Source organism: Peromyscus californicus, unplaced genomic scaffold, assembly GCF_007827085.1.
Source record: "Peromyscus californicus insignis strain IS unplaced genomic scaffold, ASM782708v3 Scaffold_6__1_contigs__length_162567912, whole genome shotgun sequence".
Taxonomy (NCBI): Eukaryota; Metazoa; Chordata; class Mammalia; order Rodentia; family Cricetidae; genus Peromyscus; species Peromyscus californicus.
Window position 1 is genome coordinate 47,443,033 of NW_026294584.1, and position 25,152 is coordinate 47,468,184.

Genomic DNA, 25,152 nt, shown 5'->3' on the forward strand with positions numbered 1-25,152 from the left:
TCTCAAAAAAATTAAGAATAAATGGAGGTAGGGGATCCAGCTTCCAGCAGTCTTTAATTGAACCATATATTCAGAAGTTAATACATAGTGCTCTTCCAAAGGACTGAAGTTCAGTTCCTAGCACCCATACCAGGCAGCTCACAATCACCTGTAACTCCAGCTCTGGTTCCTTCAGGCACTTGCATTCATGTGAACATATCCCCACATGTGGACTTAGGTAAATTTATTAAATTAAGAAAAATCATACATTAAGAGTTTTGTAAAAATGCAGACTAATGCCACTCTGACTGAGCTTTGTTTTATGAGAAAATCTTACATGTAATGGTCTTCTGATTCAGCAGCATTGACCCTCCAGGTTATAATAACTAATGTCCTATATCAGGATCCTGTTTGTACCTTCACCTCACCATTGATGTCTGACACAGCTTTTTTTCTTCTTTTCTTTTTAAACATATAATATACTGACAGATGGGACTCAGAAAGAGGTAACTTCTTTTCAGTTCTAGGGGTGAAAGTTAGGTCCTTTCCTGTAGTGTGACAAAACTTTTCCTGGGGAGATGTGTGGGGCGTTTACCCAACCACCCCCACAGTTCCCCAGAGTTTTCTTGAGTGCGAGCAGCAGGAAATATTAGATAGAAGGATTTATTGCGGAGAATATTGCGGAGATAAACAGATAGAAAATAAAGGATAGCCTCGAGAGGGCCTGGAACCTATTCCAACGGGCCCCGACTGTCTCTGCCCCAGGGTTTTTATAGAGATGCTAAGGGGTGGAGCAAAGACCTCCTCCCCCAGCACAGCCAAGTGCAGACCATCCCAGACACCTGCACTCAGGCCCGTGGTCCTAATCATCCTCTATGTGGACCTGCTGGGTAAAGCCATGAGGAACCCGAGAACGGGCTCCCACAGAAATGCAACACACACATCTACTCAACCCCATTTAGGGAACTCACGAAAGACCAAAGTATGGATACCACCAAAGACCAATTAGGCGAAGCAATGAGTTTTATTGGGGTTACTTACAAGAGTTTTGGGTGAGGAGTTACTTACAGGAGCAGAAATAACTCAAAGACAGAGACAGCTGCATCACCAAAGCTCATCTCAGAATGGGTGACAGCTCACAAAGCTGGGAACCTGGAGCACACTGCCCAGTCTGCAGGCAGCCCAATAGGTTGGAGAGTGTCCTTTCTGGTGCCTCAGCTGGTCTAAACCTCCTCCAGGCAGCTCAGCTGGCTTCTGCTTCTTCTAGGAAGCTGTTCTGGTCTGAAGACTTCTTTGTACCATGGCTTCTCTGGGAGTCTTCTTGGCAACTGTTCCAATTGCTTACTCTGGTGGGGAAGGGTCTAGTGAATCTAATCAGTTTCAGGGACTACCGGAAGCTATTTTGAGTTGCTGTTTTTTGTTTGTTTGTTTGTTTAAACCTTCTTGCTTAAGGGGTTTCCTTGAAGGATGGAATGTGTAGTCTTGGAGGAGGAAACTGTTATACAGCATTCCCTTGCCAGGCAAGTCCTTCAAGGCTGAGCTTCTGCAACTTTTCCAAAATGATTTTTAAATTTTTGAGACAAGTTTTCACTACACAGCCATGCTTGGCCTACAGCTGACTTTCTCTGCACCCCAGTGTGTCCTTGAACTTCAATCTTTTGAGTAAGGGACTATAACTCAGGCTGGCCTTGCACTCCATAGCAGCCAATGATGACCTTGGCTTTTTAATCTGCTGCATCAGCCTCCTAAGTACATGGCATCATAGGTTTAGCTATCATGCATAAAAGAATGCCTTTTGATTTTTGGCAAAAGCAAAAGGTAACCTTGTGCTGTTATAGCCAGGGTCATTCTCATTAATCATGGGCCAGGCCACACAGTGCTTACCCAGAACACCATCGATCAGTGCTCTCTGCATTGAATGGGGAAGCATGCCCATGAGTAGCTTTCTAAGCAAAGTCCTTGATGAGCTTATCAGTTTGAACATGATGCAGCTCACTTCTGAATTCTTGAAAAGATGCTCCCAGCAATTGTGTCCCAAGAGTTATCTGAATTGAAGCTGTTCTCTTGCTCCAAGCCTCTGCAAGGCATGAAAGTCCTGTTAGATGCCACACCCACTTGTTCACTCTATCTCTCAACAATTTTATCTTTCTTTAATTTAATAATTCAATCAGCCGGGCGGTGGTGGCACACGCTTTTAATCCCAGCACTTGGGAGTCAGAGGCAGGCAGATGTCTGTGAGTTCGAGGCCAACCTGGTCTACAGAGCGAGATCCAGGACAGGCACCAAAACTACACAGAGAAACCCTGTCTCAAAAAACCAAAATAATAAATAATAATAATAATAATAATAATAATAATAATCTGCACCTTTCCTTTCCAGGGAGCCATTGAACAGCCCCGTGTTGTTGGTAGCAATCTGGACATGCCAGGATTTCTTTTAATATCATTTCTAATCCTATAGATCATACTGAGCAAATGATAAGGCAGAACAATACTACCACTTAGCAGTCTCAGTGGCTCTCATTTGGGGACTACCAGATTTGGCATTGAGTGTAACATTGAATGGAGGGGTGGCACATACTAATAATCCCAGCATTTATGAAAAAGACTGAGTTTGGAGGATCTTTAGTTGCCATGCCAAGAACATAGCAATTTCCAGGCCAGATTGGAACACACAGCAAGATCCATATTTTAAAAATAAATAAAAGAAAGAGAGAACAAACAAAAAAGAATTGTGGTGTAGAGGGAAGATGCATTCACAAGTTTCTGAATTGTCATCCCTTGCCCCATTTCACTATAATGCACAGCAAGCTACCTAACGGGGAATTGTGTTGGCATGGCAGATAACTTATAAAACACTTCACTGGATGTTAGAAACAGCTTTTCAGTCCTTCCAAAGCAGATATTTTAGCTGTTCATTCTAACTTTCCAAAAACAATGATTAATTTAGGACTACAAGAAATACAACAAATGCACACAGTCCCAAGTAGGCCCCATGTGTTCTTCCCTGCATTTACCACCCCACTTGCTATCCAGACTACCACAGCCTCCTTCACCGTCTAGCCTTTCCCACAACCAGCAGATTTAGCCTGGGTCCCACATCCATACACCATTCTAGTCTGGCCTTCGGTCTTCACTCCAAAGGAGCTCTAGGCTTAGGCCAGGATTGGTCTAGGACAGAGCCTAGACCACTGCTGTTATAGCCAGGGTCATTCTCATTATTCACAGGTCCCAATCTGGGCATAACAATACTCCTCCCAATCTCCCAAACCTCAGGACCCTCCCGTGTCACATCCAACCTTTTCAATGAGACCTATCCACCCCACACTCCTGGGTTGGACCAGGAAGCACATCCTGCATAACAGCCCCTGTCGACCAGGCTTCATTCCATCCAAGCCATTTCCAGCCTCTAAAGCTAACGCATCCCACATCTCTTCTTGTCCAACCTTCGTGTTGTAGCTGACTTCAGTCAGGTCAGGATTTGTCAGTCACTAAACTGAATCAAAACTTGGCAGTCCTTAAAATCAAGATCTGCTGTTCCTTTCTCCTCTGGATCTCATCTCTCACAGGCAACACCCAACAGGCAGAAGCGGCCCTCTCTTTTTCTTCCACCCAGAAAGCTTAGTTCCTGTTTACACTGAGGGAGTCTGGCTTTCTGACATGCTACTCTGCGGAATTTGCCGACTCATGGTGAACCAGCAGAGAAAGTATATTATTCAAAGGTCACAACTACAGAGGAAACTGCTTTGCCTTTCCAGAGATAAGTGAACAAGCAAACTGTGGTACATGCAGACAGTGGAAGAGTAACACGGAGAAAATAGCCATGAGTCATCAAGTCACTGAAAAGCAGAGGGGGATTCAAAGTTTACAGTAATAAGGTGTGGATGCCTTTCTGGAAATGCTTTTTGTTTTCAGTGGTTGGGACATATTGAGAAAGAAATAGTTATGAGGAAGAAATACAGTCAGAAGCCAACTCCTAAAGTCTTGTCATTATACCCATAGCTTAGTACATCTATCAGTCCTCATCAGAGATGCTTCCGTATGCAGTAGATGGTGGTTAACACAGATTCAAAACTGGCCAATGTGCAGAGAATGAAAATGCAGTGTGGTGATGTATTGTGTCTCCCAATATACGGTGTCCCCCAGTAAAATTTACCTGAGAGATCAGGGAAATAAGAAAAGCCACAAGCTAACCTCACCTCACCAACACCTCAGTCTCCAAAGAGACTTACTTCCTGTCTACCCACACCTATATTCCTTTCTGTTCTACTCACTCATTTGCTCTCTCAGCCCAGCTACATCACTTGCTCTTCCTGCCCAGCTCTGTCACTTTCTGTCTGTCTGTACAGACCTCCAGACCTCTATGGTTAGTGCTGGGATTAAAGGCGTGTGTCACCACATACGCTTGCTTGGCTCTGTTCCCCAGTGTGACTTTGAACTCACAGAGACCTGGATAGATCCCTGCCTCCTGAATGATAGGATTAGGGGTTTGTGCTACCATTGCCTGACTCCTGTGTTTATTTATAGTGGCTGGCTTTTTCTTCTGATCCTCAGATAAATTTTTATTGGGGGACACAATACATCACCACAATGCAGAATGCTCATTTCCAGGTGGGGCTTCTGTATCACACCCCTCTTTTAAGGCTCAGAGATTGTCAAGGAGTGGGGCATAAAAACTATAAGAGCCAGAAGGAAGTCAATGATTATAGGAAAAGCATTTTCTGGGCATGACAGGGCATTAACACATGTCAACTCCCAGTGACTGTGCCTGCATGAATTAGACATGCACAAGATCAAACCAGAAAAAACAAACAAACAAACAAACAAAAAACCTCAGCACAGGGAATGTTAATCCCACTGACCGAGAAATAGACTACTATCACAGTTTAAAGCCAAATTTAAAGCAAGCTTTAATTAAATACTGGCCAGGTGGATGAACTCTGATCAGGTTCATATCCAGGTTCCAGGGAAATGGCTCAAATCACAGTTTGTAGCAACTTAAGAAGGAAAACCCATAATTCATTGCCTTTACCATCAGGTCCAATCAGGGGCAAGCATACACCCTGATGTACCTCCAGCCTGTGAACCTCCCATCGGTAAGTGATCAAGGCATCCAGTGTAGATAGGTCAAACAAACTTGTTTAGGGGAATGAAAAACATGTGGCTTGTTATCTCCCACAAACAATAGCCTCCAGCATGTCAGGAACTATCTGTCCTTGGGCAAGGGGCTTGCAGATCAGAGACATTTTTGTTTGATGGATCTCTTAGGCATTGTAATTAAAACTTAAAATGTAACTTTGGCTCTTACAGTAGTCACAAAGTCCTACTCCTGGCTGAGGAGCTATTGGCAATTGATAGCTGTTTGAAGAAGGAAAGTCTGTTTTCTTCATGGATACTACCTCTCAGAGCTTCCCATGCTCCAGTCCATGGCCCTACATCCGCAAACATACCGGCAGCACTCAGTGGTATCCGTGGTTTGGGGTTGGTTTGTTTGTTTTTTAAAGAACTCATAAAATTAGGAAGGAGTAGTGGTGGGGATGGGTAGGGAAGGCATTGGAGGGCTGGGAATGCGGAGTAGACTTGATCCAAACAAATCATGTGCATGTATAAAATTCTCAAGCAATAATTTAAAAAAGAAATAAAATCAAGCATAACCCATGCTAGGAATCCCAGCATTCAGGGGCTGGAGGCAGGAGGATGAGTGGATAAAGGCCAACCTTGGCTACACAGTGAGTTAGAGGACTGTCTTCCACATTTCTCATAAAGGGGGGAGGGGCAGTAATAGGGATTATCTAAAATGGTAGGGTGCTTGAGGAGTATGCACAAATCCCTGAGTTTGATTATTAGTACTATTAAGTCTCAAACCCTGGAACAAATGGCTAAGGTGTCTATTTAACATATCAAAGCAGACCAGACTACCAGGTTCTCCCAGCATCCCTCAGTCCCTACCTGTTACAGGGTATGGGTGACATACCCCGCACTCTCTAGCCCAGGAGTTAGGCTGCTCCCTAACCCCCCTCCCCCTTACCTCCCCCACTCCCCCGCTGCCCTTCTCTATATGACCCAACCATTTTGGTTATCTTGTCTTCTTTTCATCTACCCTTTACCCTCCTGGACTTTTGGTCTGTCACCTTTCCTCTCTCCCTGTAGAGGGGCCCCAGAACAGCTTGACCACACAGCTGCCATGGCAGGCTTAGAGGCCCAGACACAGCTTCTGTGACAGACTTACTGGTAGGCAACACCAAGACCTAGGAAAAGCCAGAAGCTGATACCACCCAGGGAGAGCCTACACCTGACATCCCAAACATTCCAACCATTACATAAGGTGGCCAGATGTCCTTGAGTCTAGCACACACCTATTTTCTGTTTTACAGATACCCCTAGACAAATGTCAGCCAATCAGGGTCCTGAACCCTGGAAATCCCCTCACCCCATCCTCTGCTATGATAAAAAACTCTGCCCCATCTGAGCTCAGGGCTCTCTGCTCTCACCTCTGCATAGTCAGACAGAGACCAAGCTCAGAGCTTGAAAATAAAGGCTCTTTGCTTTTACATATGGGATTCGGTCTCTGTGGTGGTCTTTTGGGGGTCCTCACGATCTGGGCATAACAATCTCCTCCCCCCCCCTCTCCTTTCAGGGTCATGTCTAATCTGGACTCTCCCAGATGTCTCTCCCTCTGGCTGTGCTCTCCCTTTTATCTATAATAGACTTTCTCTTTCACTATACCTAGAAGCAGTCCTGTCCTTTCCTTTTTCTTTCTTTCTTTCTTTCTTTCTTTCTTTCTTTCTTTCTTTCTTTCTTTCTTTCTTTCTTTCTTTCTTCCTTTCTTCCTTTCTTCATTCATATGGCATTGAAAACCAGGAGTGGCATAACTGAGTTCCCTCCCAAGGAACTTGGACACTCTGAACCATGCTACTAATCTGACTCTCTTAAGGTATGTGTGGATCATTTGTTTCTGCTGGATTTGGCCACCCACCAAATTTGATTCTAAAGTCTGCCTGTTCTACTTTCCCAGGCTCTGTCCTTGAGCTACCATGGAGGCTGGCTGGCTTAGCACGTTCACATTGACCTATGCACGTAGCTATAAGTTGGTGAGGGGTCCCAGACAGTAAACAACTGGTTGAACCTTGAGCAGTCAGAGTACGTGCAGGGGGGTTGGAGGGTGTCTTGTGTCTTACGTCATCTGTGTGCTACAGGATTGTGCAGATGCACGCAGCGGTCACACAATCAGCGCATGTGTAGCATACCTTGCAAGCCTGCCTGCGCATGTGCACAGGAATCCTTAAAAAGCTGGACACAGACTCCTCCTCTCTCTCCTCTGCTCTTTTCCCCCACTATCTCTCCCTCTCCCTCTTTCTCTCTACATGTGCTTCTTCCCCAGGCCTGGTTCTTTTGTTCCTCCCCTCCTCCTAATAAAGCTCTCATACCGGGTTTTGTCGTGGCTCATGCCTCATGACCTTTCTGCACGGTAACCAGCGCCGCTTATCATTTTTTTAAAACAACACTGACCTATGAATAGAGCAGAATATCATTACTTATCATTTCATAGACTTTTTCCCCAGTTGTGTTTCATTCTATCCTTGGTCTCCGAGCTGTCCAGCCTCTGGTTTCTGGCCATCCAAGCAGTGTCAGACATGGGCTCCCTCTCCTGGTGTGGGACTCAAGTTGGACCAGTCATTGGTTGGCCACTCCCACAAGTTCTGTACCACCATTACCCCAGCCCATCTTGGAGGCAGGACAGATTATAGGTTTTGTGGCTGTGTTGGTGTCCCAGTTTCACTGCTGGAAGACTTGCCTGGTTGTAGAAGATGGCCAGTTGAGGCCCCGTGTCCCCCATTACTAGGAGTCTTCACTAGGGTCACTCTCAAATATTTCAGGGGGTTTCTGTTGCACTAGGTTTCCGCATGCCCCCCAATTCCAGTCATCTCTCCCAGTACTTTCTCCTTCCATTGCCTCCCACCCCAACTCCCTCATGTTCTCATCCCCCTCACCCCCAGTACACCCACAAAACCTATTCTATTTCCCCTTCCCAGGAAGATCCATGTGTCTACCCTTGAGTCCTCCTTATTACTTAGCCTCTCTGGGTCTGTGGATTGTAGCATGATTACCCTTTACTTAGCAGCTAAGTCCACTTATAAGTGAGTATATACCATGTTTGTCTTTCTGGGTCTGAGTTACTTCACTCAGAATAATTTTTTTCTAGTTCCATCCATTTCCTGAAAATTTCATGATGTCGTTATTTTTAATAGGTGAGTAATAGTCCCTTGTATAAATGTACCATATTTTTTTGATCCATTCTTCAGTTGAGGGACATCTAGATTGTTTCCAGTTTCTGGCTATTATGAATAAAGCTGCAGTGAACATAATTGAGCAAGTGTCTTTGTGGTAGGATGGAGTATACCACAAGGTATATGCCCAGGAGTGGTATAGCTGGATCTTGAGGTAGATTGATTCTCAATTTTCGCTTACAGAAATTTTTGCTCAACAATCTGGCAGAATTGCATGAATACAAATTAAATTACTGGTATTTGCAGAACCAGAGCCTGGCACAAAGGCTACCATGACCTTACATTAAAAAATCTTTCCACAATGTCATCTGTCAGTTTACTCTAGAACAGACATCCTTCAGTGGCCCATGACAGTTGTTTCAAAATAGTTACTTTAAGATATCTCAGTTTGCCTTGACATTTTTCCTTGCCTCAAATGGCTTGAACACCCACTCAGTTCACTAGAGTTAGATCCACTCCTATGGCAGTGTCTCTTTCCTAATAAACTTGCCAATTCATCCTGGAGGACCTTTCACCCATGTTGTTTAGGTTCACAAACCTCTGAGCTGCACTCCACAGTAAATCATGCATGCTGCACCAGGGAGACTTTGCAATGTACAAAGTTTAATCTTTGTTCATGCTAATCAGTCCTACAACGATCTCTGAATGAGTATCCTGTTTGTGTGCCCCACCCCTTGACTGTGGCTGCTTGCCAATGCAGTAAGAGCCCGCCTCCTTATCCAGGACATAAAAACTCCTCCAGCCTCCTTATAGAGGAAGCAGGCATTCATTTGCTCTCTCAGAAAAATCTCTGCAGCAACCATGGCCACCTTCGTGGAGCTCAGTACCAAAGCCAAGATGCCCATTGTGGGCCTGGGCACCTGGAAGGTGAGTGTGCAGTCTTGGGCCATCTGCTTCTCTTGAGGGGGGACCTCGGCATTTTCCCTCATTGCCCAGCATCCGCTTTACAGTGAAGGAAGCCCAGAGCTGGCCCCCAGTGTCCTTTCATTTGGGACTTCTTTGGGTTGCAAAGTTCCAAGACGAGCCTTTCTCTGAAATGAGGCTAGCTTCCCTGCTTTTTGTACTGTACTTTGGGGAGAAGACTGTTTTCAGAGCCATTGTTTTCTTAGACGCTTCTCGTTCTCAGACTCTCTGTTGGTTTGCTACTGGCTGAGTGACTGAGAGAGAGGAGAGAGTTCTGAATGACCCTTCTCCCTCTCCTGCTCATGATGTAAGGCTCTATGCCAGCATCCCAGTTGCCTGGGAGTCTGGGGGAGAGACAGAGTATCAGAGCCCAGCCCAGGCTACTGAACCCCTGCCCTTTACCGAGACTCCATGTGGTTTCCTTTACGGAGACTCCGTGTGGTTTCCTTTACCGAGACTCCGTGTGGTTCCCTGACACAGTGAACTCTGAGCAGCATGAGCACTACAGAACCTGGGCTGGAGTCAGGTCAGGTCCGCCCTGGGTGTGTTAATCTCCTGGCAAGTTGCTCCATGGCCCATCCCAGTGCTCAGTGAAGCAGATTTCCCAGCCTCTCTTGGGACAAGTCTGGCATTGTTCCATCTTCTAACTCTGCCTGTCTGCTCAGTGGTAACATGACAATAGCCAGCTTGTTTACAGACCCGTTTTCAATTTGCAGTTTGACTTTTTGAGACAGGGTCTCACTCTGACTGGCCTCGAGGGAACTTGGAGTAACCCTCCTGCCTCAGCTTCATGAACACTGGGATTACAGGTGTAAACCTTCATCCCTGGATCATGAGCTGTTTGGGAACCCTTCTCTCCTGTCTCAGAGACTCATCTCAGTCTTCCTCCTCAGTTTCTCTTTCTTCTTTGCACAGAGGGTAGGATCCCTCTTTGTAATTGGTGCTGGATTGAAATCTTCCTAGAACAGTGAGACTTGCAACCAAATTAGAAATTTCACATTCCATTAAGGTAACAAATAACCATAAATCTCCAGGGAATCTACTCACTCTGGATAAATTCACAGTAGTTCAACTTTCAGAATTTCAAAAGCAGATGTAAATATCGTAAAGGAGTTGTTTTCAAGGTAAGGAGATGGTGCTGTGGAACAATATTTCTGTACACTGTGAAGATGTGTTGCTCTCACTGTTAATAAAAAGCTCATCGGTAGATGGCTAGGCAGGAATTTGGGGGCAGAGAGAATGCTGGGAGGAAGAATAGAAATGGGTTAATTTAAGTTGTAAGAGCTGCCTGGAGACAAGCCTAAGCTATCAGCCAAGTTAATTATTAAAACTTATTATTAATAATACCTTCCTGTGTGGTTGTTTGGGAGCAGACAGAAACTTCCACCTACAAGATGGTGCTGCTGTAAGGACTCTGCTCATCAGTGGGCATGCAGGAGGGCGGGGCCTTGGGCCCAACCCCAGAGCTTTTGAGTTTCTGGCAATTCCTTGTTCACATGATGGTGTAACTGTTGATCTCTGCTTAATGTGCTTCTCAAAGTTTGAAACTTTGAGAATGTTTAGATTTTGTGAGAGATAAAATGTTATTTTTATTGTTTGAGAGTGTGTTAGGTATCCCAGGTTGGCCTATTGCTCATTATGTGGCTGAGACTGGCCTTGAACTCATGATTCTCCTACCCTCTACCTCCCAAATACTAACATTACAAACATGGGCTTCCACCTCCAGCAGATGTTCTTTTGTTTGGAGTGAAATGGTAATGTGCCCCAGGCTGGCCTCAGGGTCAGGACCCTGCTGCCTCTGTGCCTCTCATAGTGGGATCACAGGCATGTAGCCCTATACTCTGCAGAGAGATAAGTGCTGAGTGCTACTTTTCTTACACTAATGTCTGGCTTGGCTAGGTTAGATCACAAGGTGACGTTTCAAATGTTCTTTTCTCTTCGATTTTCTTATTGGTCGGGGGAAAAATCAGTTATTATAGTTTCCTATTGTTCCTTTTCTGAAACATTGAGCACATATTGCATCCACCGAGCCTTACTAAGTGCAGGTGATGTGCTAAAAACTTCACATTCTTGTGGCAAACAAGCAACACAAAGGTCTCATGAGGCAGGGCTGTTATTGTTGTTATAATTCGTTGTCAAGGTTCAGAGAAATTGAGGAATCTGCTCAGCCTCATACTCCACCATGGCAGAGCAAATTAGCTTGTAATGACCATTTTGAGGTCCTTCTCTCCGAAGTCTGAAAATTCCTCTTGGTCTCTTCAGAATCTAGTTTTCAGACTGACCTTGGGCAAGTTGCAAGGAGAGCCATCTGTCACTCTCAGAAACTGGAGGGACTTCAAGATCAACCTGGATTAGAGGACAACTAATTATTGACTAGACTGGGACATGGGTGATAATATTACAATGACATGTGTATTAAGATGCCATGATGAAACCCATCACTTATATGATAACCCCAAAATTGAAGGAAATAAAAAAAAATTCTTTTTTTCTTTTGCTTTGAAAAGTTTCCCAATGTATGTTTTCCTCTCCCGTGTCTACTTGGATTAAAGATCCCAGCAAGGCTATGGTTTTGAGAATCTGGTCTATGTGGAGCCTTTAAGAGGGGGCCTTGGGAGTGTCTAACTGTCTTTTCTATTCTCTTTTAGTCTCCACCAGGCAAAGTCAAGGAAGCTGTGAAGGCCGCCATTGATGCTGGATATCGCCACATTGACTGTGCCTATGCCTATCAGAATGAGAGTGAAGTGGGAGAAGCCATCCAAGAGAAGATCAAAGAGAAGGTTGTGAAGCGGGAGGACCTCTTCATTGTCAGCAAGGTACAATGGCCCACAGTGGATTGTCAGGCCCTTATCATGAGCTACTGTAGGTCACAGGCTTATGCAGTGAGAACTCAAATGTCATTTACGAGGTCAACCCAGAAGAATCAAGAATTCTGATGGAGGATTAAAGCAAAACACAAAGAATTTTGAAATTATTGCCTTTTGAATGAATTGGCTGTTTCTTGTAGATTTCTTGTGCAATTACAACAATGATATCTTCCCATTAACAAACATTTTCATGAAATGTCTATATGTAATCACATGATTGCATCTCAATCTTATAGGCACACATATATCTGTGGATGGTCAGGAAGATGACTTTTCATTTAACTGTACAATTTTGATATGTTGAAAATATACTAGGATATGCTTCATAACTAGATCTATTGTCCCATGAGACTGTAGACACTTAAAGCTTACCTTGTTCCTTTTACTCACACTAACAAAAATAACAATCTCACCTCAGTCTAACACAAACTCCACACATTTAGTTCATTTTTACCTCAGAGCAAGTTCAAACTAGACTAAAGGCATTTGTAAATAGATCATGAGTTTAAAACTTTACAGTTATGCACAGGTCAGGGTCACAGGTGTCTACCAAGATTACTAACACAAAGCGCCCTAAGAAAAGCATGCCAATTCTTTGATTGCCAAGTCTGCTGACAATAGACTTGTAATGTCTCAAGGTTTGTCTCATTTGGGCACTATGGCTTCCTCTCTTACTCCCAAAACCTTGAAAATGTGTGTTACCATGGTAAATGGCTTGGCTCCTTATCCCTTACCCTATGAATGTACTTTTGACCAATGAGAGGCAACTCTTTTACTCTTTCTATTGTTTGGAGCCTCCTGTGAAAGAAGACTTATTACGCTAGATGAGAGGAAGCAGAAAGATGAGAACAGAGAAATAGAGCTAAAAAATTATAGACAATTAGGCCAAGAAAATTAGGAGAAGAGCAAAAGAATAAGGTGACATGCATAGAAGGATCACAGTGTGAGTGGATCCATTCCTTCGCCGTTAGTCTTTCCCTCACTTACTATAGTGTCTCCTTTGGACCCTGAGAGGAGGTCTTGAAGGCTGGCCCTTAAAAGCCTCCATTAGTGGATATGACTTCAAGGCAGGTACAAGTCTCTGGGTATGGCCAGCTTCAAGAGCTTATCAGCTAATCATATGCCCTTGTATGTCTCCTAGACCTTTTCCCCTGCCTCCTTTATATATCTGGGTAGATTTCCACACACACAAACATCCACTCTTGGAGTGGCCACACTTATATCTACTCATTGTCATTCATCACAGGGCCTGGCCAGCCTGGGGACAAGGAAGTACTAAAAGGGCCAACGGCTTCTAATTGCGTCCTAATGCTTGAATTTTAAGAGCAAACAACAACTCATGCCCTCTGAGAAATGAGAGCCAAGGCAGGGCATAACACAGGAATATAAATCTTAGTCAACAGCCAACTGTGTTAAATGACCAAAGAAACAAACAGAATATCAAGAGCATAGAAGAACCCTTAGGAAATGACCTTGACTTGATGAGAACTGATGACCTACTTGATAAGTTTCAAATCCCAGACAAACAGCTGAGGTGTTTTATATTTAATATATCAAAAGGGGCCCTACCTGTTACAGGGTATGACTAGCATACCCCACCCTCTATCCTGAACTCTCCAGCCCAGGGGCTGGGCTGCCCATTCCTTAGAGACATTATATAATGTCTATATAATCCAGACATTTTGATTACCTGCCCCTTTTGTACCTTTGGCCTCCAGGCTGCTGGACCATATTCCCCCCTTTCCCTCACCACCTCCCATGGCCCAGCTCAGTCTGGTCATGTCCATTCTGGACTATTCCAGATGTCCCTGCCTCTACCTATGCTCCCCCTTTTATCTACAATAAACTTTCTCTTCCACCATACCTAAGAGTGGTCATGTCCTTTCCTTTCCTTTTTAGTTTCTTTTTTTCCCATTCACTACTGGGTTGCATTACTTAACTAATTTTATTATAAATGCATGGCCTGTCCTGGGGTTTACAAATCTCAAAGCAGGGAGGGTGACTGCAGTGTGGCCCTTTCTCTCCCTAGTCCTAATGCCCCCTTGTCACCTGCAGCTGTGGCCCACCTTCTTTGAGAAAAGCCTGGTGAAGAAATGCTTTCAGAAAACCCTCACGGATCTGAAACTGGACTATCTGGACCTGTACCTAGTGCACTGGCCGCAGGGATTCCAGGTTTGAGCTGCTCTTTGCCTCATCTCTACTTTCTGGGAGTTGCCACAAAGTGGCTATGGTGCCAAGACTGTGACTCTGGGGAGGGATGAAGCAGGAGATCTTTTTCAAAATTTAATTTTGTCATGAGTGTTTATTATGAGCGTATGCATGTTTTGTCTACATGTATGTATGTGTACCATGTGCATGCTGGGTGCCTGTGGGGGTCAGAAGAGAGCATGGGATCCCTGGGACCTGGAGTTGTGGATGGTTGTGAACCACCACATGGGTGCTGGGGACCAAACCCAGGTCCTTTGCAAGAGTAACAAGTGCTCTTATTTGCTGAGCCATCTCTCTGGTCCCCAGAAGATCATGCACAGAGCAAAAAAGGACCCAGTTGTAGCGTGGAGGCTGAGACAACAGGTGGTATTTGGTGAGCTTCATGCTTGGTTTTATGCAACTGTGTTGGAAAGAAACAGTAATTTCTGCCAGCTCAGACAAGCTCAAATGACCAGTCACCTTCCTCTTGAATCCATGCCCAGGAGTGCCCTGGGTAGGACATCTTGGGATAATTTTGCATAAGTCCCTAGAAATCAAAGTATGCCCAGGGAGTGACCTCCAAGTGTGGTGAGATTGGCAGTTAGTTAGTCAAGCCCGAAGAACAACTCCGTAGTGTCTGGGGCTCTGCTCCCCAGAACTGGAGGGTTGTGAGTTCTCCTTCTGTTGCCCTCAGGAACAGCTGTGGTGATAGTGGCCTAGTCTCCAACACTCAAGCCTTCCGAAGGTGGCAAAGGCAGAAGCTGGCTACCCACTTCCCCAGATAACCACACCCTTCTGATAGGACTTTTGTCTAGTGACCTTGACATTAAAGTTTCTATTGGTTAATTTACGGGATGATAATGATGGCTTCTATAATACACTAATGTATCTGGAGCCTATCCAGTATTGCCAGAAATAGAGGACTCACATCCTATGGTGGACTGATACAGAAATTTGATTGAGGATTACTGTTTTTATGTGAGCTCTCCAGAGTTTGACCAAATGTTGTGCAGGCAGGCATGGGTATTTCTTTTTTTTTTTTTTTTTTTTTTTTTGGTTTTTCGAGACAGGGTTTCTCTGTGTAGCTTTGCGCCTTTCCTGGAACTCACTTGGTAGCCCAGGCTGGCCTCGAACTCACAGAGATCCGCCTGGCTCTGCCTCCCGAGTGCTGGGATTAAAGGCGTGCGCCACCACCTCCCGGCCTATTTCTTAGTGCACTGTTCTGAGACATCTCTTCACAGGACCAGGTATCTAAATGCAGATTCCAGTGAGCTTTTTGTTTTTATTTACAGGCTGCGAGTGAGCTATTCCCCACAGACAATAATGGCAAACTTCTCATGAGTAAATCCACATTCTTGGATGCCTGGGAGGTAGGTTCCAACTTGTTTCCAGGGTGCTCAGAGTTAAAGTCTTCTGTCAGGGCCCCTTGAGACTCTGCCCTGATGTGAAAAGGCTCGAATGTTCTGTATATAACTTCAGGATTATTATTCTCCAGTTCTCCCTCTCCACTTTAAAGTGATGTATGTGCAGGCACTTGTGAAAGTCAGAGGACAGAAGTAGGTTGTTTTCCTTCTAAGATGTAGGTTCCAGAGATAGAGAGAGAGACTGTCAAGCTTGTAACCAAGGACCTTTACCAACCGAGACATTTCCCTGGTCCATGTCTTGCTGCCAGTCAGAGGCTCTGATAGAAACCAACAGGACTGAGTACGTCAGCTGTGTGGCAGTTCTGTGGACCTGCAACAAATCTAATAGAAACCTCAGGGAACAGAATTCAAAAGAGGGAAAGAGAAATGAATGTAAGGAGGGCAAGATGGATCATACAACCTAACCAAACCTGACCCAGGACACAGAAGAACATTCACAGTATCTCACTGCCCACTGGATTTTCTTGTCTCATCAACATCCAGCTGCCCCGCCTAGAAAAATCTGTCCACATCCATGCTTTGGTTTTCAACTCTGTACACTAAATCTCCAGAGGAGTTCAGAACATCCTAATGCCCATGTTGCGTTCCAGAGAACTCCTCAGAAGCCAAGGTGTGGAACCTAGACATGCATTTCTGTAGAGCTTTCAGCGTGTTCCAAGTTGTAGGCAAAGACGAGACACCATGTGTCAGCTGAACACACCCTGCTTGTCCCTGCCTCTAAGCCCTAGCTCCTCCTTCCCTGAATCTCTTCACGATTTTACCACCTTTCTTCATGTGCCGTTTCATTTTCGGCCCCAATTTAAACTCTCTTCCTAATGTCTCCCCTGGGATCAGATGATTTCCTCCTCATCTTCCTCATCCGATGCTATCTGAACTGCCAAATAAGCTGAGGTTCCCAGTACTGCGGTGATGGCTCAGTGACTGGATCCCTAACACTTGAACTGGGCTGTAAGAATCCCAAGCAGCAAGCACATTGTATATGTTCACATTCCTGAAGCAGATTATAAACAGGAACTTAGAATGAACGAATTATATATTCATTTTCAATGTAAGGCTGCCAGTATCAGCTGGATAATTATCTTTGGAAAAGTTCAGAACAAGCTAATTGTATTTAGATAATAAATAAACCTCACATCCTTAGGTTGATGCAATTTAGGTTGGACAAAAGGCCTCTGGGACAGATGCCAGGCCATCCAAGTCCAGGCTGGGTACCTTGCCAGGGCCATATATCGGCAAGGCATTCCTTACTACACATTTATAATCACAGCTATGTTAGAGGCTTGCAGAGATCCTATCTCAAAACTGAAAAATGGAAAGGGCATGGAGCTAGAGATGAAGCTCAGAGGTAGATGGCCTGTCTAGCACAGGAGCGGTCATAGATTCAGTCCCTAATACCACAAAACGAAAAACCAAAAAAGAGATCATAGAAATGATTCCTTTCTTCACAGATAAGCCATTTCCTGGGTAACTCATGTCACTCTGTTTGGGTCACTCTGGCATAAGAGCAGACAGCAAATAAAATATTCTCTTTTTCTTCTTGGTTATAGCTGTGCTGGGGAAGGGTAGAATGGCTGGAACCAGCCATACGGGCACCACAGTCTAGATGGAAATCCCCTTTAGGGCTTCACTTGACCTTTCCATGCAGAAGCCATTCCTCCCATCCAAGGACTAAGCAAACCCAACATCCCTGTATCCTCCTACAATCATCTAAATGGTCTTCCTTATTGTGACAGGGCATGGAGGAACTGGTGGACCAGGGGCTGGTGAAAGCCCTGGGCATCTCCAACTTCAACCACGTGCAGATTGAAAGACTCCTGAGCAAGCCTGGACTGAAACATAAGCCAGTGACCAACCAGGTAAATTCTCTTTGGTGAAGGGTCTTGCTCTGTGACTGCTTCCACACTGGGAGGCAATTTCCATACTATCTACTGAGTCTCATCTCTGAGGTCTGTGTTCAGGATGCTCAAGGAGGTGGGAGGCAGATCTCTGGGTCCAGTTTGTAGCACATCTACCCATGAGTTGCGTTTGGTCTTTGTCTTTCCTTATGTGGAAAAGTGCTTTTGACCACCCAGAAAGCAGGACTGCACCTCTGATGATGGGGATGTTTTCTCTTGCAGATTGAGTGCCATCCATACCTCACCCAGGAGAAACTGATCCAGTTTTGTCACTCCAAGGGCATTGGCATCACAGCATACAGCCCGCTGGGCTCCCCAGACAGACCTTAGTAAGGCTTCAGAGTGGTAGCTCATTTATTACTCTTAAAATTAGGATTCCATAATTGGTTAATACTACAAATTTTCAAGTCACATGGGAAAATGTATTGATGACAAAGTGTTTTTAAAATGGTAGTATGTCAGGTTCCCCAAAAATACCCCATTTCTGCCATCCATTTCTGGGGCGGTCTTCTCAAATTACTAAGCATTAGACATACGCATGAACCCAGGGGAAAGACACAAAATTTTCAGATCACGCCACCCGCCTTGCAGCAGAGGGAAAAGGCTGCAATGCTCAGCCCTGGCACGGACTTGGAACTGATGCTCACTGGCAGGTAGCCATGGTGCTTTTCACTCCAGCCATATTTCTTCCTCTAGTGCCAAGCCAGACGACCCCGTAGTACTGGAGATTCCCAAGATCAAGGAGATCGCTGCCAAGCACAAGAAAACGGCAGCTCAGGTAAAGCAGAGTGTTTTTTCCTTTCCCCCAGCAATCCACTCATGGAGTCATGGAGTGAGCTGTGTTGCTTGCTTTTAATCCCTTGGGGAGGGACAAGTGGGAATTGTAACCCATTGGAAGTTTCGGAAAACACGACCAGTATCATTGAAGCAAGGACTGCCTCTGTCCATCAGCTTCCTGCCAAGCCCTCGGGTTTGTGGTTCAGGTGCCAATTGTGTAGGGTCTCAGCCTTACGACCGCAGGCTGTCCTCCTCATTCCTAACTAGGAAAATCATAAGGTTGTTTCCTGGATCAAGGGACATAGGGAGGGAACTGGCGAATGTCCCTAGTAGTGACGTGCCTTGTTAATAGTAATTGCTGCTGTTGAACCATAGGGAACTACTTAGTCGCCATTTCACCAGAAGGAGGAGTTCTTGTAGATAAATGGACACGTGCCTTCTCTTCCTCATGCACAGGTTCTGATTCGGTTCCATATCCAAAGGAATGTGGTGGTGATTCCCAAGTCTGTGACACCCTCACGCATACGTGAGAACTTTCAGGTAAGATGCGGTTGATTAGCTGATATTTTTCAGTGGAACAGATGATGGGAGGGAAGGAGGGTCCCTGTCCTTCAGCATCTCATCCCATTCCTTCATTGCCGGCGTGTCTTCCCTTGTTCCAAGGACTTTATCAACTCCTAGGCCAGAGAGCTGGCCTCAACAGGGCTGGATGATCACTAGTGGGTTGTGGATGGACTGGGGCAGGTACCAGCAAAGCCTTGTCAGGACTGATCACAGCTGTCCCTTACACCACTGAGCAGACCAGTGCAAACCACTGAGCTCTTAGACCACAGGCCGATCACTGTCCTGGCCAACTGTGTGCTGTCTTTGTCCTCTCACCCACGTTTTGTAGACAGATGTACTGGACTGAAAAGCTGTCCTTCTAAAATACCTTTCAGGAATCATAGTCATTGTGCACACTCAGCACACCTACAAGCCAAATCTCTTCCTGCTCAGAACACTAAATTCTGTAGTTTACTCTCAATTTAGAGAATAATGTGTTTGCCATGGACATATTAGGGGAAATGCCTAGAACCTCATGTCCCACCAACACTTTCCTGGCTAAGGATGTGTTTGGAACTTTCTAGGTCTTTGATTTCCAGTTGAGTGACGAGGAGATGGCCACCATTCTCAGCTTCAACAAAAACTGGAGGGCCTGTGGCGTGTTTGCGTAAGTGGCACCAAGTTAAGTAGGAGGCTGAGCAGGCCTTTGTCTAATGTTGTGAAGGGTTAGTGGGAAGGAACAGAAGGAAAAGGTTAGCCTGAGGGGCTGGGGGATGACCTTTGTCTTCAAATACTATTTTAAGGCTCTTCTGAAAAGTGAGCGTCTGAGTCCAGGGGAATCACCAGGAGTAGAGACATTGTTATGTGATGCTCATTTTCTGAAACTTACACACAGAGCTAGGATTTTAAAGAAAGGAGTTGTCACTATTATGTGGGAGTCAAAAGTTCTCATTCCCTCCCCATTCACACAGTAACTTACTTCAATGTGCTATGGCCAGAAATGGTCTAGATATTCAGGACATCACACTACAAAATTCCCGTTTCCATCTTATATTCTACAGAGGGAAAGGTGAGCTAACTCTAACTATGTACATCAGAGAGTAACAAATGCCACAGAGAAAAACAAAGTAGGGCAAAAGGCACAGGATGTAGTGAGCCCTGTGTGATAGATACTTTAATGCATGAGTGTCTAGGGGAGGCTTTGTTGATAAAGTGACAGTTGAAGAGGGTGAAGGATGAGTAACATGGATATTAAGGAAATAGCATTCTTGACAGTCATAGCAACTATTGCAAATGCCTTGATGCAACAGGTTCAGAGCACTTGAGAAAGGATGCTATTGAGAATATAGTGCAATGAGTGGGTGTCATTGTAAGAAAATAGGAAGTTGGAGACAACTTCATGTTAAGATCATGCAGGTGATATAGACTTGTTTTTTTTTTTTTTTTTTTTTTTGGTTTTTTTTTTTGAGACAGGGTTTCTCTGTGTAGCTTTGCGCCTTTCCTGGAACTCACTTGGTAGCCCAGGCTGGCCTCGAACTCACAGAGATCTGCCTGGCTCTGCCTCTCGAGTGCTGGGATTAAAGGCGTGCGCCACCACCGCCCGGCGTGATATAGACTTGTATAGGCCTTTGCTTATTAGGTCTAAAGAAGGAATAAGCCATGAGGGAATTTTGAGCAGAGGCTGGCATAATGTGACATGCCTTAAAAGATTCACAATGACTTGTGCTTTGAGAGACTATTACAATAACCCGTGGGAAAGATGATAGTCATTGGACCTGGACCATGGTGTCTGGGAAGAAATGAGGAAGATCAAAATCTAGATAAATGGGAACACATAGTCAATTAAATTTGCCAAAAGCATTTAACAGCTCAATATGTTTTTATTTCTTTGTTTTGTTTTTGCTTGAACAACTCAAGTCCAGAATTATCATTTGGAGAAAGTCGAGGTTTGGGGATGTGTTTATTATGCCAGTGGGTATCAACTGGGAGGATTGTGGAGCTAGTGGATTTGGTGGACTCAGAAGTGAACCTAGCTGGGTCCTAATACAACCTCTACTGCTTATTCACTAGAGATGAGGCTGGGGTAGTCTGGGTAATGTCACCAAGTCACTTTCTTATCTACAAAGTGAGATGACAGTATTAATTACAGCAAACATTCACTGAATACCAGGTTAGATATAGCATACTCTTTAAGCTCTTTGATAATATTTATATCTTATTTAATATTAATGAACCATCTGTCAATTTCAATAGTACTTCCCCCTTCACAACTTTGTGAGAATTTGAGACAGTAGTTCTGAGACCCTCAGCGGTGTGTCATCTTGCTTACAATCCCTCATTAGGAAAATCTACTGGTGACCATGTCATTAATAGTTTACAGGCTCTCTTTCCTTAATACTCCTCTTATACTTTAGGGGGAGGGTCATGTTGTATGCCCTCCCCACCATGCCCTGTGTCCATAGTCATGTTGGGGAAGAGACTGAAGAGTGCAGAGATGGCTGAATGCACCATATGAGAATGCCTCCCTCCTATCACATCTTTGCTTCTGTGGACTATTTCCTCTCCATCTGTGTTGTTACAGTGCAATCAATGAAAAGGACTACCCCTTCCATGAAGAATACTGAAGCTGCTTCACTTGATGAGACTGCCTGGTGGATTCCATCTTCATTGTGTGACAGTCACTCCTGAGTCCTATTTTAGCCAAGTGTGTCCAACATCAACCTTGATGTAGGCCCCGATCATGAAATGCTGAATTTAAATCCTCATGCTCAACCAGGAACAGACTGCCACAGGGAAATGTGACTCGGAGAAGCAAAGGACAATACTTTCCACCAGGAAGATCTGACCAAATCTTTGTTAAACACCAGGGACTCTGGTAACACTGAATATTAAAAAAAATAAATAAAGGGTGATAATAATAAGTCTTGTGGTGTGCTGTCTATTGCTGTGATAACCACCATGACCACCTCATAGAGGAAAGGGCTCATTTGTCTGACATAATCCAGTCACAGTCACATTATATATGGAAGTCGTGGCAGAAACAGAAGCAAGAAGTGGGAGGCAGGAACTGAAGCACAGACCATGAAGGTGTGCTGCTCACTGGCTTGCTCCACGGCTTATTCAGCTTGCTTTCTTATTAACCCAGCACTACCTGCCCATGGGTGAGGCCTGGGCCCTCCTACACCAATCAACCATTAACAAGGAAATGCCCTACACTACAGACATGTCCACAGACCATCTGATTGAGGTTCCCTCTTCCTAGGTGAGTTCCGGTTGTGTCAAGTTGACAAAACTCACCAGCAGTCACCAAAGTGTCCAACACAGTTTGAAGTGTTTTTTAATGAGTAAACTCACTGCATCCAAAATCTCACAATTCCCATTTTACAGAAGAGGAAATTGAGGTGTCAGGGAGCCAAGAACTTGATGAAGGCCCCAGGTAGTAGGTGCCTAAATCGACTTTCAAGGAAAGGTATTTTCAGGGAGATCGCAAGGCAATTTTTGATGCCCCCCCTCCTCCCAAGCCTTCTCCTGGCTCCTTCCCTCCACTCTCCCCTGTGACTTTCTCAATTCTTTGTCTTGTGGTTTTCCCACCCTGTCTGTAATATGCCATCGTGCCCGAGTTGCAGATGCTGGCAGCAGAGCCTGGGAAATCCACAAGGTGCCTCTGTTCATTGAGAAAGAGTGGCATCCTTGGTGTCTTACAAACCCAACACAGCTCACATCTTGTATCATTTGGTTTGAGTGCTTTAAAGACAAGAGAAAAGAAAGGAGGGAAGGAAGGAAAGAAGGAAGGAAGGAAAGAAGGAAGGAAGGAAGGAAGGAAGGAAGGAAGGAAGGAAGGAAGGAAGGAAGGCCACCAAGAACTAAGTGGTGACCAGTATGAACAAAAGTTCCTGGAAAGAGTCACATCTTCAGCTGAACCTTCTGCAAAACTGATTAAAGGATTTGAATTTCCATGATGTTGAAAGATCAGAATGTTGAAAGTCCAGAGCCAAATTACCTTGAGCCATCTTTAGTGGCCTTAATAGCCTTTAGTTACCTACCTCTGTTTGTGACCAGGATATTCAAGACAGGCAGCAGACATTGGGGGTGGGATGGCTCCCGTGATGGTTTTATAAAAACGCAAGTACAGAAAAGGAAGCAAGAAGACAGACAGAACTGTGGCTTTTTAGGACAGGGCAGAACTCCAGCAGTGCTGTGGACTAGGTGTGCCATACTTGAGTGAACCCAATAGAGCATCATGGGAAACCGACAGAACAATCTCAGCCTGCCAGCTCTCACGTCCCACTAACAGCAGAATGGGCACTTCCTATTGTTTGGTGTGGAGAAACCTACCTGCTTCTATGGTACACATTCATTTCATATATTAACGAAAAAATGGTAATTCCAAGTGGCAAAGATTGATCTCAGAAAAATAATCCTTTCCACAACCTTGCCTCCCTGCAAACAGGCAAACCAGTAGATGTTTCACTACAAAGCTCATAAGCAGGTTTGCAACAGACACTACCAGAGCTGAGACTCACTCCTTCCTGCTCCACTTCCTGTGCTGCTGTGCGCAAATGTGTCTGTCCTAGATTGTAAGACACCAAGCCATTTATTTGCAGTGGATGTGCATGGATAGGCGTGTCCATGCATGAGAAAGTGACTAGTAAACCAGTTTCCATGGTAGCCCCAGTGTCAACAACTTTGCCCTATCCAAAGACCTCAGGTCACCATGCCAAGCTCGCCCTACCTGTGCAAAGTGGTAGAATGCAGTTCTGGTACATTCTCCTTTACCTCATGCATTCTCCAAGAAAGAAGGCTCATATGAAAAGAGGAGAACTCATAGCTTCTCTGTGTGTAAATAGTTATTGCTCAGTCCAAATCCAGAGACTCCTGCAAGAGAAAATCTCAAGTCACAGCAAATATCTCACAAGTGGCTTAAAGTGGGTTTTCCTTAGTTCCCCTAATACCTGACTTTTCTGTGTTCCTCGGCTGTCAGGTAATAAAGGATGGCTTTAGTTTTAAAATTACTACTTGCACGCAGTGGCATCTTTCTTTTCATATCCCACTCTGATATGCCATGACCTACTTCATTTTAATTCAGTTGTGCTATGTGGAGGTTTTGAGGGGTGTCCCCTGACCCGCGGGACCCTTTACTTAGTCAGTGGGTGGCATCCAGCAATTGGGAACACAGATTCTCTGTGGAGCTCCTGACACCAACCTAGAGGCAACAAGGAGACAGGAGAGTACACAGGTTCCCAGCAATCTGGTGCCTCTGAAGTGAGTAATCGCCTGTCTGGGGACTTTACTGGAGCTTTGTGCCTCGGGGAGACAGCTTACGTGTGAGGCTGGGGTGCCATGGGAGCCTGCAGAGAGAAGCTGGAGGTTGGCTTCAGTCTGTCTTTAGGGTTCGCTGCCGACCTCCAGCGGCCAAGGGGCTGAAATCCAAGAACCACTCTCCCAGGTAGTGGTGGTTATGTCTCTACCTGGGGCGACCACCTTGCCGCCACCCGATTTCAGCTCCCACCCCCACCCCACCAGTCGCGCTCACCTCGGAGCCCGAGCATGCCGAGGGTACCGCGCCGGTCAGCGCATCCACCTTCCTGGTGCCCAGACCAGGGGTAGGTATCTCAAAGCGGTAGATGACCTCCTGAGTCTCAGTCACAAACCCCCACCAGCACATCCAGCTGCTGAAGCAAGGGAGCACATCTTTAAATAGCCCCTTGCAGAAAGGACTTCTGCGATTGGCCCGTGGCTGAGTGAAAGCGCCTTCTGATTGGTCACCGATGAGCTCCTCCACCTGGGCAGAGCTCAGTGTGCTAGGGTCCCAAGTCTGCAACCCAACTGGTAATAAAGATGAAGCCAGCTGCTCTAGTGTGGCCTGAGAGAACTGACAGAGGTAACTGGTCATCCAGGAAACAGAGTTGTAACACTTCTTGGAACTATAACACTCCTAGGCTTTCAGATGGCACCTTGCTGCTAAGAAGAGCTCCAATCCATTCCATTTGTCACTCCTGCATGTGATCTGTTTTTCTCACTTAAGGTTGTTGATCCTGAATTAACTATAAAGTGTCTCCCCTTTGAGCACTTTGCTGTCTGCCCACTTCGTTGTTGGGGAGGGCAAAACAAGAACCTGGTAGGAGATAGAATATAGTCCAAACATCAGTTGCCTCCTACAGAGATGCTGTCCCTGTCTGAACAAATGGGACCTGGTGCAACCACCATATTTACAAAAGACAGCAACTCCTGAAGTTCAGAAGCCCCAACAGATTCTTGTCATGGTTTGAATATAAATAAGCCCTGAAAGG

At 45.1% G+C, this 25,152-nt stretch overlaps 1 protein-coding gene and 1 long non-coding RNA gene across 3 annotated transcripts; one reads left to right on the forward strand and one right to left on the reverse strand.

The window, feature by feature from the left end:
* LOC128098828 (uncharacterized) lies at positions 1 to 24,554 on the reverse strand. Of its 2 annotated transcripts, none has more exons than XR_008214355.1 (3): positions 24,396 to 24,554; positions 23,595 to 23,737; positions 1 to 2,056 (listed from the first exon to the last, which is right to left on the reverse strand). It is a non-coding gene; the product is annotated as an uncharacterized LOC128098828 (long non-coding RNA). The 2 variants fall into 2 exon arrangements; XR_008214356.1 differs by lacking the exon at positions 1 to 2,056 and adding an exon at positions 9,142 to 11,515.
* On the forward strand, positions 8,305 to 21,783 carry LOC128098827 (aldo-keto reductase family 1 member B7). The gene is made up of 10 exons (XM_052720264.1): positions 8,305 to 9,133; positions 11,818 to 11,985; positions 14,092 to 14,208; positions 15,516 to 15,593; positions 17,381 to 17,503; positions 17,765 to 17,871; positions 18,239 to 18,320; positions 18,776 to 18,859; positions 19,447 to 19,529; positions 21,444 to 21,783. The coding sequence occupies exons 1-10, from the start codon at positions 9,068 to 9,070 to the stop codon at positions 21,484 to 21,486; spliced, it is 951 nt and encodes a 316-aa protein (XP_052576224.1). The 5' UTR covers positions 8,305 to 9,067; the 3' UTR covers positions 21,487 to 21,783.
* Positions 24,555 to 25,152: the final 598 nt, after the last annotated feature.